Below are 13,363 nucleotides of genomic sequence, written 5' to 3'. Positions count from 1 at the left end.
TTTTGAATATTTATTTTTTAATTTTATCTCTTAAAATTTAATTTTTATATTAATTATTATTAATTATTATTTTTTCTTATTATTTTTTACTAAAAAAATTTATCTATCAAATGTGGTCCTTGTTACTTATTTTATTTGAAATAATTTATAAAATGTTAACTTTTTCTTTTTAGATTTGATTTTTTTATTTATTTGATTTAAGATAATTTATGAAATTATATATTTTTAAATTTTATTCTCATTCAACCTTTTAATTTGTAACATTTGGTTATCATTATTTTAATAAACTTGAAAAAATAAAATATTAATAAGTTATTTTTTAACTTATTTTTTATGACATAATAAAATACTAAAAAATATTTTCTAATTTATTTTTCATTACACTACTAAATATTAAAAAATAATTTTTTTATTTTTTTTTTTTAAATTTACTTTCTGAAAAAAACTAATTTTCTGCATTAGGTAAGGAATTTTATACAGCTGTATTAGCAGCCGCTTGCTACTCAAGGAATTTGGTGGATTTCTACCTTGGTCTTTGAAATCATTCTACCGCTAATAAGTTACATTCTACAGGTGTTTGCATTGTCTAGTTAGATTTTTGCTTTGGTTTAGGCCAAGGAATTTATCAAAGGGATCGTAACTTTACAAAAAGTTCCAGAGTCTAAGGCTTACAAGGCCATCGTCTCATCTGTTCACATGAGTATTTATTGACTTTGTAGGACATCAGCGAGGGCCAAAAGTCACCAGCTTCTCAAGCTGGAGTGCCTCCAGTCAGACAAGAAACCAAGGGCAGACAGATGAACACCGAATTACCTGATATTAAGCAAGAACTTCCTGTACTTCTAGGCGTGGCAAGGTCACCAGATGACATGGAGACAAGCACCTCAAGAACCCAGAGTTTGGATGTGGAATGCTTACTTCCCCATCCTGAGCATTCTACAAATTCAAAATCCAGTGACTGCCATAACGCTCCATCGAGATTGGACCCATACAGCAGATGGGTTAAACGTCTCAAACCAAGTGCTTCAGATTCTTTTGGTTATGGTACTAAAAGTTCAAAAGTTGAAGAAGCATTATCCCGTCGGAAATTTAATAAGTTGATCGGCAAAATGCCAAGACATGGGAAAAGTATTTCAGAACCAAAGAAAAGCAATACTTGCGGTAAAGAGCAGGCGGTGACAGATCAGACTGCAGAGTCACCTAGGAACGCTAAATCCTATTCCACTTACTTGGCAAGGAAAAGTCAAGAAATAACACTCTCTCATGCTTGGGTTCAGAGGTGGTGTCATAAGCCATCTGCATCTCCAAAAAAGAAGCCCATGGCTGTGGTAGTTTCTGAGCCAGAATGTTCAGTGGCAACACTAGACTTCCAGAAGAAGCAGTTTGCTAGCATTGCTGCTATGGCTCTGATGGGGAAGGCCATGAGTGGTTTTCGTCCATGTGAATTCAGAAAACGGGGGTCTTCTGTCATCTGGAATACCAGGGGATTCAGAGATGAGCTTTCCTGAGAAAATGCTAGGATTGAAGAGCAATACAGGCAGCCACAGCATGTGCCGGTTATCCTAGCAGTTGACATTAGTGCAACAAGTTGAAATCTTTATCCATCAATCCTCCATCAGATCAGTAGACTGGAGATGGAGTCTGTAGAGCCTGAATGTTGCTTTGTTATGTATCCTGCCTGAATTTGTTTATATTTCCTGCTTTCCACCAGTGATCAGATAAGGCATTGTGGATGGATCTTATGTGAGATTTGGAAGAGGCCTTGTTTCATCAATGTAGCCATTTAGGTTGAGAAAGGGCAACCCAGCCCCTGCTGCTTCACATTGCAAATCTTAAAGAACATGGCCACATTCAAGCATGTCACCTATTGATCCTCCATATGCACTGCAAGCAAACTGGAGTAATGCTGTAATACCTGGAATCAGAAACTAAAAATAAAAGATTTAAAGAATGGAAGGGATTGTGCTTCGTCAAATGTAGATGCGTAATAATCGCATATCCATGTACAGTTTGCATGCAGAAATATATCAGCAGACCTCACATCAGCTTTGGTTTTCACGTGTACACAAGTTTGGTCTTTGACTTTTGATATTTTAATATGGTTTTTGTGGTTAGACATTTATGATATCATTAGTTTGAAAATGGAAGAATAATGCTTGACTAGGTATGAAAGAACAACGAACTGGGTGAGCGTTCTTCCTTCCTCTCTCGAACAGTAATTCCCATTCCTCTCTGAGCTCTGGTATACAACTGCATTTTTTAGAGTTCATCTTCTAAGAGGCAGGCAACTGTAGGTGCACATCATTTTAGGTTTGTTCTTTAGTATGCTGCTTGTATGTCTTGTTACCTGAGAGAATACTGTAAACAGGTTGTGGCTAACATCTGCCATGATTTCTCAAACCCTATTCGTCAAGAGAATGAGAATGTATGTGGTGTAATGAAGCTAGTGAAACAATTTAGATGCCCTGGGATTACTGCACAATCCCCAAGTCTTGCCATTTTGTTCCAGGTTTTTTAAATGTGAGCTTGTTTAATTTTTGGTGTCAGCAGAGCACGTTGTTCAGGAAGGTGGATTATACTGAACTGGGGGTGCACCAAAAAGCCTGTGCCATAGTGGATTTGTTGTACTCTTCATATTTATCTCTTGGTTATGCCATGAGCCGGGGGCTAAACATAAAATGCAAGCCTTCCTTTTAGTTCAGTGAACCTTTCCCTTAAGATGTAGCTCTCTTCCAAGTTTTGATAGAGCAGTTCTGATCCAAAAAACTTGTGCACAATTTATACTACTTTGAATGGAGTTGCTCCCTTTGGTTCCCTCTCTCACACGGAATGAGAATTCAGGAGGGAAAAAACAGTTATACTCTGAATTAAAAAAATAAATCAAAATTCATTGCTTTATACAAGTCTATAATACTTGGCATGAACATGTGAGAGGTTTTTGTTCATGTTTTACGTGCAAACAAAAATTAAAGCTAGGGAATTATGTAGCTGTTTCCTGACTGCCAGTTATGAAGTAGCTTTTATAGAAAGGACCATATCTTGCCTGGACTTGAAGCTTGGATATCGAGATAATATCCAATGGCCAAAAGCCGACAGTGTCAGCATCAGGGAACTCAATGATCACAAATGACAGTTCCATTCTTAACTTGGCACCCTGTCTGTTCTAGAGCAGATTCAAAGAAACCACCTCCATGAATATTCGAATCTATACATGGTGGGGCAAATTGAATGATGACGTCTCTCAATGTCAGCAAACCTGCTGGCTGCTGTGCATCATTTACTAGAAAGCAAAAACAGCCTTTGGTCTCCGCCAAGTCTTTCATGGCTTGCTTGAGAGTGTTGCTCTTTTTGGTACTAACTGGCGAGTCCATTTTCGGAAGGAAGTTGTTTCTCAATTGAAGAGCTCCGGCTGCGAATAGTGCCCCCAGGTCCCTTTCAAAGGTGCCATCAGAGTTTTCTTTTGCAGTTTCTGTGTGAATGAACTCCCCAGCAGTTAGCCTCCTGCGAGTATTTAAAACACGTCACTTTTTGGGGGAAATGAATAATGGTCCTCCAGCAGTTGAAGAAATGGTCCTCCAAACCTACTTTCTGTCACCAAGTATTTCGTTATTCTCTAACAAAAGATAAACATCACTGTTCCTTATGCAACCGATAACCTTGTTATTTTCACGATTCACCACAGCAACTACGCCACTTCGGCTTTCTCGCAAAATATGAAGAGCTTCTGCCAAGCTTCGATCTCCGTATACAAGATCAACACGCTCTTCGTTTCCAAAACTGTGCAAGGAAAAAGAAGGGTGAACAAGCAGCTTAATGGTTTACAGCTCCAAACAAAAAATGAGCTGAAACATTAATTTTGGTCAGGTGTACCGAAACTCAGATAAAGCCTTGTCTGCAATGCTATCAAACCATTCTAGCCCACTTGATTGAAGCAACAGCTGTATCACTGCATTCTAACAAAAGCATCGCAAATTATTTACCATCAGAAAAAAAGACCTGAAATGTCATCACAATTACTTATCCTCCTTATTTTCAATCGATCAAAACCAGGTTAGCTTTCAACAACTATAGAAGAGCAACAGTAAAATCTCCAAAGATTTGAATCAGATGATGGCACACACAACATTAAGAAAGAACAAGTTTCAACCTGTGTTACAAAACCAATGCCCTGAAAGCTGGATCTCTCTATGACAGGCACAACTTGCAGCCGGTGGTGGTTGGAGAGAAGCAGCAGAACGTGAAATAGTGTGTCATCCAAGTGTACAGGGAAAAATGGATCCCAAAGGTATGACTTGGCTAACTCCCCAACCTGATAAGACAGCACAAAACATAACCATTATTTATCCAATAAAACTTAACATAAGCCAAGAACATTAACCATTTGAATGCATCAAAAACTACTGTAAACACCTTGTTAAAGCCTTCATTGTATCATAAGAAAAGGATACCTTAGTTTGTCCAATTTGAGGATTATCTTCAAGCATGGTGAACATGCTACTTTTTCCATTCTCATCACCGTCAGTCCCTCTGGTTTGCATATGAGCCTTTTCACATTCCTTTAAATTTCAAAGACCGCTTAATATGGACATTAAGTGAAAAAAACTGCAAAATTTGCATTTGTTCAGATGGTGAAGGTCTCAAGTTATACCTCAAGAGCCCAAAGAACCATGCCAGCTAAATCTATGTACCCCACATACCGATCCGAAAACCTTCCAATAATGGTATCAGGATCTACAACATCAGCTATAGGAGCACCAGAAACATTCTTCTCAAACAACAAATGTATCGCATCTTTTACTCTATCCTCAATTTTCAATTCCACAACTAAAAAAGAGTACACACAACACAGATCATCATACATTCAATTTAAAACTATTATCAAAACTAACCATATTGAGAGGGAGCAGAAGATTTCGAGTACCGGGAGAACTTTTTATGCCAGGGATAGAACTAATGGGGATGTGATCAAGAAACATTTGAAGGGCACTACCAGAATCAATTTGGTGGTGTTTTTGATCAGCCATGAAGTTGGAAACTAGATTCTCCTTTTTATCCACCAAGCTAAAACCTTCTGGCTGCCTCATTACATCCTCCAATTTCTTGAAGTCCATCATCTTTGATTCTTGCATTGTTAGATTAATTTCACCGCTCTTTTCCCTGTCTGTCAATGCTTCTGTTTCTGTTTCTATATCTTTATGTTCCATGCATATTTAACACGTTGCATTGAAAAGAAGCTCCCAGGTGTAACTGAAGGAAATTCTTGCAACCCCTGAATTGCCACGTAGCAACTCAAGGACTCGGTATTTAAGGGGTTCTTGACCACACTGTTCGAGGGCAAAACACGACAACAACATTGTTTCGTGTGCCATAATGTTAGATTGATTTACCTTGTAAATCTCTTTCTACAGTGAACATAAACACGAAGAAGGTGCATCAATTACCATTTTTTTTTAATATACCAACGTAGTTTGAGTGTAGAATGATCTATTTAAGATGAGTTAGAGAGACTTGATTTCTTTAAGTAAAAGTTTACGCTTTAATTTAGATGTAGATGATGTAAAAAAATAAAAACAAGAAGATGGCAGCAGCCTCTTTTAATTTGATGTGGAAGCACAGAAATGATCCAACATTGCACTTCATTGCTACACTTTCTTCCATGAGATCCAATGTCTAAGCTATTCCAATATATATGGTAAATGTAAGTTTTATTGCAAGCATTTAGAAGGCTCATTTCATTATATCTGACAAAATATAATTTTTTTATAGTCTCTTATAAATACTAGCACCAAGTTGACCCAAAGCACTAACTAGTTAGCTCTTTGATTTCTTTATGAACTTACATCAGATCATAACTTGGGCTCTATTTTTACAAGCAAGGAGGGATCTTGCAATTTACGTAGGATAAAGTAGGAGCAGCTTGCTTGCTTCTTCTTTCGCGTCCAAAATGCTGCATCGGATTCTTTAACAGGCACTCAGAAGTGCTTCAAAATGTTCTCATCTCAACACCAACTTGAAACCAAGTCCTTGATAAATAGTTGAGATCCATCATCTATTTAGATAACTGTGCCATCCTCTATTGTTGCCTTCTCCGATATGATGGTGATTCCAGACCGAATGTAGAATCCTTCTTCTTCCCTATCTGCTTCTTGCACACCCTGCAAAACCAAAGCATTGAGATATATGCATGCAGAAATTTGCATAAGAGTCCTACTGAGGACTCCGTATAGGGGCATAGTTCGCAGAGAGGTTACTTACGTCTTTATTCATGATGATAACATCGTTCCCTATCTTCGCATTTTTGTCAATTATACAATTCCTTCAGAGAAAAAAACCATAAACTTTTTGTCAGAAATCACCATTTCTATACCCTTGTAGTCTAATTAAAGAAGTACAAAAAAAAGAGGAGGGGGAAGAGGATGGCATCCATATATTTCGTTTTAAGTTCATTTTACTTTCCAATACTGGGTCCAGTACCTGATTTTTGTGTTCCTTCCTACACCAATTGGGATTTCACCCTCTGCCAGAAGAGAGGCAATTTCAACTTCAGTTTGGTAGCAGTCTGCCCCAAGCATCACGGTATCCTGAAGACGAACAAAAGAGAGTAATTGTTACTCGTTCACGTATCCAGAAAAGAAAATATAAAGAACGGAGAAAACGCCGATGGGTCACCTTTAACTCAACACCATAATCTAAACGTGAGCGTTCGCCGACCACAGAGTGTTCCACAGTGCATTCTCTCAAGAAACATCCATGGGAGATTATTGCATTGACAATCTGAAAAATCCGACTAAAACATCAGAAGGGATGTAATTCATTAAATCCACAAAATGGATCCCAAAGTATACCAGCATACCCGGCATTTGTCAAATTTGGTCGGTGGTGAGAATCGAGGAGATGTGTAGAAGGGTGTCTTTGGGTCATAAAACTCGAACTTCGGAGGCTGCAGAAAATATATTGTAAATGAAAAACATGATTCTTGTCTCAGTGAAAAGAAATTCAAACATACATACTTGAAATAATATGGAATGCTAATTATAAATTGCGGAGGCATGGAAATCCTGATGGCTATGCCTATATTGCATCAGGAGTCAGAACTCTCTGTAAGGCAGTCATGCTTCAGATACCTTCTCATCTTATATGATTACAACAGCATGTTCGACAAAAAATCAAGAGAGAAGGTGCCCAAATTCATTGAAAGATAGAAAAACTAGCAGGAAAAAAAATATTCTTCAGGTGACATTAGCTGCTACATTTCTATACCCTTTCGATTTACATGATAAGTATGAGATGCCATAATCGGAAAACTAACCTCTTCAGCGAGGGCCAAGTTAGCTTCATAGAATGACTTTATGGTTCCTATATCCTCCCAGTAGTCTTTGAAAATATATGCCTGCAAACAAGGTTACATCAGCATTATATATTCTAGTGGACACATACTTGGTCTAGACAGTAAAACGAGCCGAATATGAAGAAGCAAATAGCTCAAATTTTTAGTTCTTCCTCGTAAGCACGGTTATTCTTCCGATACACTTCGGTAGAAAAAATAAGCAAGGTGGGTGGAAGGATTTGTACCAGGCTGAAAAATTATCCTTCTACCAGAACAGATATAGAATATTTTAATATTTCTCTTACTTGGACATTGTGCTCCATTACAGCTGCAGGAATGATCTCAGATCCAAAGTCATTCGCTGTGGGATATCTCCACCTCAAAAGTTTTAATAAAAGATCTGTTTTAAACACATAGACCCCCATTGATGCAATATAGGGAGACTTCATGGCGTCTTGCGGAGACAACCCTAGACGAGTAGTATCTGCTCGCTGCATCAAACAACCAAAATATATTAACAAAAAAAAAAAAAACTAATTCCTATAGTAACTTTACTGTGCACACAGAATCATATTATTATTTGTTGTAATTGTAAAATTACAAAATTGCCCTTAAAAAAATCAAAGGGTAGGATTGTCCTTTTATCATAACTGCCAAATCTGTCATTTCCCAATTTTTTCACAAAAAATAACTACTCGCCTTGAAATAAAATAATGTAAAGATTTTAGCTTAGAAGTGTTTTTATCCATTCATCTCTATTGAAATAGTGTAACTATTGGAGACAAACAATTAATTCTCTCATAAGAGTTTTTTTTTGGGTTTGGTCATACATTAGTTTTGTTATAGATTTAAAGATTGTTTAAGGAAATTATTGTAATTGTGATAAAGTAAATATTATTAAAAAAATCTTTAAATGTTCATGCAATGTTTATAGAAATATCCAGTCGTCAAAAACTACCATCTATAATGGTGTTTAGAAGATCTTGATATACTTTTCTTTATTCTTTTCTTTTCTATCTTGAAATTTGCACCACCTCTGTAAGATTTCAAAGCAACTATTTCTTCTCTCTTTTTTTTCATGTTTAGTTCTCATCATTTTAGTTGCTATTTTTTATTTTAGAATAACCTATATAATCATAAATTATTTTCAATTTTACCCTTATTTTTTTAATTTATAAATAATTTATCAAATTATATTTTTTTCAACTTCATATCCTATTATTTTTTTAATATATAGATATCTATCAAATTACAAATATTTTTTAATTTCATTCATATGAATTTTACTCCGCCCACAACAGAAAAGTAGTGATAAATCTAGTTTGCAACTAAAATTCAAGTCATTCAAAATGATCTGAATCTGATAGTCCTTTTATCACTACAGCATTAACTAATTACGTAAGGAAACCAGATGATCAGAATTTCAGATCCTATATAGAAATTAGGATGTTGTAGCAGTCTTAAGGCAAATGATAGAGATTTACATTTTTCTGATCCTACATTTGAAAGAAGATGAAGCCTGGTGTCATTTTGCTTTGTTCTTCATAATCTTGTGTTACTTACTTTTCAGAAGTATAAGCAGGGCATGCATGTGGATGCAGATTCAAGGGATGCTATTACAAAAGTAGGTCTAAACATATGAATTTTGAAATTCTCACCATTTCTCTCAATTCAGAACCCTTTGGCTTTTCAGTGAATTGGAAAATTTGGCCCCTGCCGTCTATCTTCACCAGTCCATAATCTGATGCCCGGCTACAAAGTAGTCAAGACGAAATGTTATAGGAAAAAAGTTTTCCTTAGAATAAAGAAACCAAGAAAAAATATCACTTGAAGCACAGCTAAAGGCTCAACAGACCTCTCGCCCACAGCAGCACATGAAATTGTAAAATCAGCATTGCTATCGATATGATGCTGTTGATTCATAGCAAACAGGCAAGCCAGAGTTTAAGAAAAAGTTAAATATATTCAAAGTCCATGTCATTAGAGGAATAACGGCATACTTGCACGAAGTCCATGTAATCCATTCGGTAAAGGTGATCTCCAGATAAGACAAGTATATTCTCAATGTTCCTGTTCTTGGCATCCTACAAGAGCCAACATAATTCATAAGACTCCAATTCAAGCGGCTGAAGAGTAATGTGGAGTACAGTTACTTATATGAAGATGAAAATGGCCTTATAAGTATTCATATTCACCTCAAAAACCCATGTAAATTGCCTCACGGCATCTGCTGTTCCTTGGAACCACTTCATGCCTGCTTCCCCAGGTGTTTGAGTTGCTGCTAAAACCTGTTTATCAAATGTGTTTATTATCCATCACTACGTTACGAAAGAAGCATGTTAAAATTAAGATTTGATGCAATTTCCTCAATTAAATTCCATGGTATTATAAGAACTCCAGATTGGATAATGTCTGATCAATGTTGTCTTTGAGGTTTTCTTATCAGACATCTGCCAAGATAGGATGATTAGCAGTTTCTTGATCAGGTCATTGACAAGAAGATTTACCAAAAGTAACTTCTAGTATTGTACCGTGGTAAATTAGGAAATGTGAAATATGATTATATATCACTGGAAGAAAACTAATTTCAAGGTTTGATTGCTTTCTCTCAACACATAAATCCTGCGTAATAGAAAAAGGATAGCAAATGGCATCCTGGATTCTGTTTGCAGGAAATTTCCGATTCCAAAAACTGAAGTCAGAGAAATAAATACTCTAAGAATGGAATCATACCTCCACAAATCCATCCCCAAAGATAATTCCATTTCCGAAATACGTGCGCGCAAGGTGCCGGTTCAGGGAAGCCGAATTGAATTGGGTCAAAACAAAAATCTTGTTTATCCCACTATTGATGCAGTTGCTCATTGGGATGTCTATAAGCCTGTAGCACCCTCCAAGAGGTACCTGCAGAATACCATGAACTGCATGTTTATATCTCGAACTTTATAATAGTAACTCATAATCTTCTATAAATCAAGCATATTTTCTTACAGCTGGTGTTGCTGCCCTTCTGGTAAGGGGAAACAGCTGAGTCCCAGCACCTCCTCCTAATATGATTGATGCCACATTTTTCGGGTCTGCTTTTCTTCTCTCAAATCGTGGTGGTTGAAAGGTCTGCCATAAATTAGAAACCGTTCAAGGATGAGTACGCATCAAACTATGATCAAAGTCATGCGTGTTTAAAAACCAAAATCATTCTTATTCAGAAATTGAGATGGCCATATTGATATTATAGGAAATTTTAGATATGGAGGATATCAAAGAATGATCAAGAAATACAAAAACTGATTATATTGTCTAATCAACTTACCACAGTTTCTCTGCCATTACTTGATGTCAAAACAGAAAAGGCAACACCAGGCTTGAACTTATTGACACTCTTGTCAACTTTAAGGCTTTTTGCCAACTGATTGACCCAAACACTGTTATTTAAACTCCCTCTGATCCTTTCACCCCAAAACTCTTTATCTCCATTGTTGAAGCCACCTTTGCTAGCTTTCGCCACATGAGTGGTGGCTTTCAAGGTCGCACAACAAGAATCCATTGCAGCACTCTCACAGGTAACCCGCTTGATGATAATCTTGATGGATCACAATAAAATTGTTGCACCCGCAAAAAATACTGGATACAAATCCCAATTAAAGCTGAGTTTTAAAATAAGTAACCAAGTAAAGTACAGATCACATAAAGATATCGTACTAACCAACTATATAATCGTAAAAATGGTGACAGTTGTGCCACATGCTCTTACAAGCTTAGGGAATGAAGAAGGTACCAAATCTAACCAGCCAAAGAGTCAAGTTTAACAAAATAAAACTAACTTTAAGTACAACCGAGGTAACAGAAGCTACTACGAATCAAGAATCTAAAGTTCCAAAAAGCAAAAGAATCAAACTTGTCTGGAAATATATTAAAGATCACTGTAGAAAACACACCGAAATGTGCTTCAAGATTTGAACTTCAGGGACAGGGAAATGATCAAGTGGGTTTTTAGAAGGTTGGAAATGGGAGTGAAATACGTGAAATGATCAACCAAATAAAAAAAATACGTGAAATGATGCTGACAGTGGTGGTTAATATGGCTTTATTGGCTTGTGATTCCTCACGAGAAATCAGGCACTTTTGCTGTTTTATTATTTTATACCTTAAATTGTTGAATGTAACCTCTCTTAACTCTCTGGGTCTCTGACCACCACCCTCTCTGCCTCTGCCTCTGCCTCCTCGTTTTCAAGAATTCAAGTACACTTCTTACTTTAGTCCAGGTTTCCAGGCTCCCCCTCTAGTTATATATAGATGCCCTATATACCGAACAACTGTCCAAATCAAAAAAATGATATTTATCACCGCATTCATGACTAGCACTAGACTACAATGTCGGTAGACTTCATTGTCGGTTTCTTGGCAAGTTGTAAGTGCATCATACTTCCATGAATTTCGTGTCAGGTTTTAAATAGAGACCATCTTGATTTATCACTATATTTTTTTAATTTGTTTTTTATTCTAAGCTTATATTTAAAAGAAGTAGAGGCAATGTCATTACCGATGATAAAAGGTGGGGCCTAGGTTCATAATTAATATCTAAAGATAGGAAGAATACCGTGTTCAAATGATATTGACCTGGCTTGCTTCCGGGTGTAATTTACTATTTTTAAGTTTCGCTGTATACTGAGCGTGAATATATATTTTACGTGTTGAGTAAATTAAATATTTTTAAATTCAGTCAACTGTTAAGTTGAAATATATTTGAGTTTAATAAATTATTAAATTTAATATTCTTAACAGTTAAAATATATTTGAGTTTAATAAATTATTAAATTTAATATGATCATTAAATCCAAATATACATAAATTTTGTGAATTATTATACCTAATATTTATTTTTTATTAATATTATATAAAAGATACTTGTTGATATATATGTGTCTGTATGTATGTGTGTATATATTATGTTATTACTACAGAGGAAGATGATTCTTTATCAATTTCACACTAGCCATAATGATAAGGTGAATCACCTAGATAAAGATTAATAATTTTTGTTATGAAGTATTTGTATTTTAATTTTTAAATTATTTATAATACAAAAAATAAGAATAAAAAATCTTATTTTTTAATTTATTTAATTTATTTATTATTATCGGTTATTACAAAGTTATTAATTTTATAACATGAGAGTTTCTAAACCGCATAAAAAAAAAAGTTTTAATGGTGTTGAGTTTTCTACTATCAGCCATATTATAGAGAATATTAATGTGAACAAATTGTTATTCACTTTACAAACACTAAAAAACCTCGGAGCATATTATAGATTGAGAACATCGTATCTACTGGGCTCTCGAGGTGACCCGTGAGCCAACGCCTAGATTTACTAGCGTTGTTATTAGTGAAGTTAATTAGACATGCATAGTTAATTAATTCTGTGTAAAAACTGTGAAGGAGACGCCTAGTAGCTTAGCAGTTGAGAGAAGGTTTCCTCATTACACCCTTGGCAATTCAAGCTGTTGTAATCTGTCATTTTTCAGCTAAGATTAGACATGTCCCGCAACTTGGACATGCTGTCAATATGTAATTGATGATGAACTGACTAATTTCTCCATTGTTATGAACTTAAGGTGATGTTACCAATAAATCATCAAATGACAGTGCCACTCCCTGAAATGGCACTGCTCAGGAATCAATTAGCGTGTTTCTCTTAAGATCCTGGAAAAACAGAAGGGAAAGGAAAGACAAAAGATCCCCACTGTTCTTCAAGTTGGTTTTTTCTATATTAAATTACAAGATATTTAAAATCTCATTGTTCTACGTATAGAATGGTATGCCATTGGCCGGAGAATTTTATGAATGAAAGAGGTCATATGATTGCTTTGGTGGTGCAGAAAAGCCTGCCCACAGGAAATAGAGGTGTCACCTTTCACTCTAGTTTGTTTCCGATTCATTGAGAAAAGGGAGTTAACAGTATACAAATATTGAACCCTGCCAATTATCAAACACTCTATGCTGTGTTCATATCAAGATTTCCTGCCACTGCCATATCTG

At 35.8% G+C, this 13,363-nt stretch overlaps 3 protein-coding genes across 5 annotated transcripts; 1 reads left to right on the top strand and 2 right to left on the bottom strand.

Annotated features, from left to right (window-relative positions):
- Positions 1–452: 452 nt before the first annotated feature.
- Positions 453–2,097, top strand: LOC105119037 (F-box protein At2g16365-like). The gene has a single exon (XM_011017135.1). It carries the CDS (start codon positions 798–800, stop codon positions 1,506–1,508), a length of 711 nt encoding a protein of 236 aa, XP_011015437.1. The 5' UTR covers positions 453–797; the 3' UTR covers positions 1,509–2,097.
- Positions 2,098–3,113: 1,016 nt separating this feature from the next.
- LOC105119036 (SNF1-related protein kinase regulatory subunit gamma-1-like) lies at positions 3,114–5,111 on the bottom strand. The gene is made up of 7 exons (XM_011017134.1): positions 4,922–5,111; positions 4,649–4,824; positions 4,449–4,556; positions 4,148–4,309; positions 3,871–3,953; positions 3,586–3,777; positions 3,114–3,501 (listed from the first exon to the last, which is right to left on the bottom strand). The coding sequence occupies exons 1-7, from the start codon at positions 5,109–5,111 to the stop codon at positions 3,114–3,116; spliced, it is 1,299 nt and encodes a 432-aa protein (XP_011015436.1).
- A 578-nt stretch (positions 5,112–5,689) lies between these two features.
- On the bottom strand, positions 5,690–11,613 carry LOC105119034 (glucose-1-phosphate adenylyltransferase large subunit 1-like). 3 transcript variants are annotated; one of them, XM_011017131.1, is made up of 15 exons: positions 11,472–11,613; positions 10,638–10,948; positions 10,319–10,441; positions 10,061–10,231; positions 9,523–9,615; positions 9,328–9,411; positions 9,183–9,238; positions 8,986–9,079; positions 7,633–7,818; positions 7,310–7,390; positions 6,854–6,940; positions 6,670–6,774; positions 6,475–6,581; positions 6,256–6,316; positions 5,690–6,155 (listed from the first exon to the last, which is right to left on the bottom strand). In XM_011017131.1, exons 2-15 carry the CDS (start codon positions 10,869–10,871, stop codon positions 6,054–6,056), a joined length of 1,584 nt encoding a protein of 527 aa, XP_011015433.1. In that variant the 5' UTR covers positions 10,872–10,948; positions 11,472–11,613; the 3' UTR covers positions 5,690–6,053. The 3 variants fall into 3 exon arrangements, with proteins under 3 accessions (XP_011015433.1, XP_011015434.1, XP_011015435.1); XM_011017132.1 differs by having other exon boundaries at positions 11,502–11,583; XM_011017133.1 differs by lacking the exon at positions 11,472–11,613 and adding an exon at positions 11,263–11,366.
- Between the last annotated feature and the right edge of the window lie 1,750 nt (positions 11,614–13,363).

This window comes from Populus euphratica, unplaced genomic scaffold (genome assembly GCF_000495115.2).
Source record: "Populus euphratica unplaced genomic scaffold, PopEup_1.0 scaffold2461.1, whole genome shotgun sequence".
NCBI lineage: Eukaryota > Viridiplantae > Streptophyta > Magnoliopsida > Malpighiales > Salicaceae > Populus > Populus euphratica.
The sequence above is the reverse complement of the archived record's forward strand: the minus strand, read 5'-3'. Positions and strand labels throughout refer to the sequence as shown.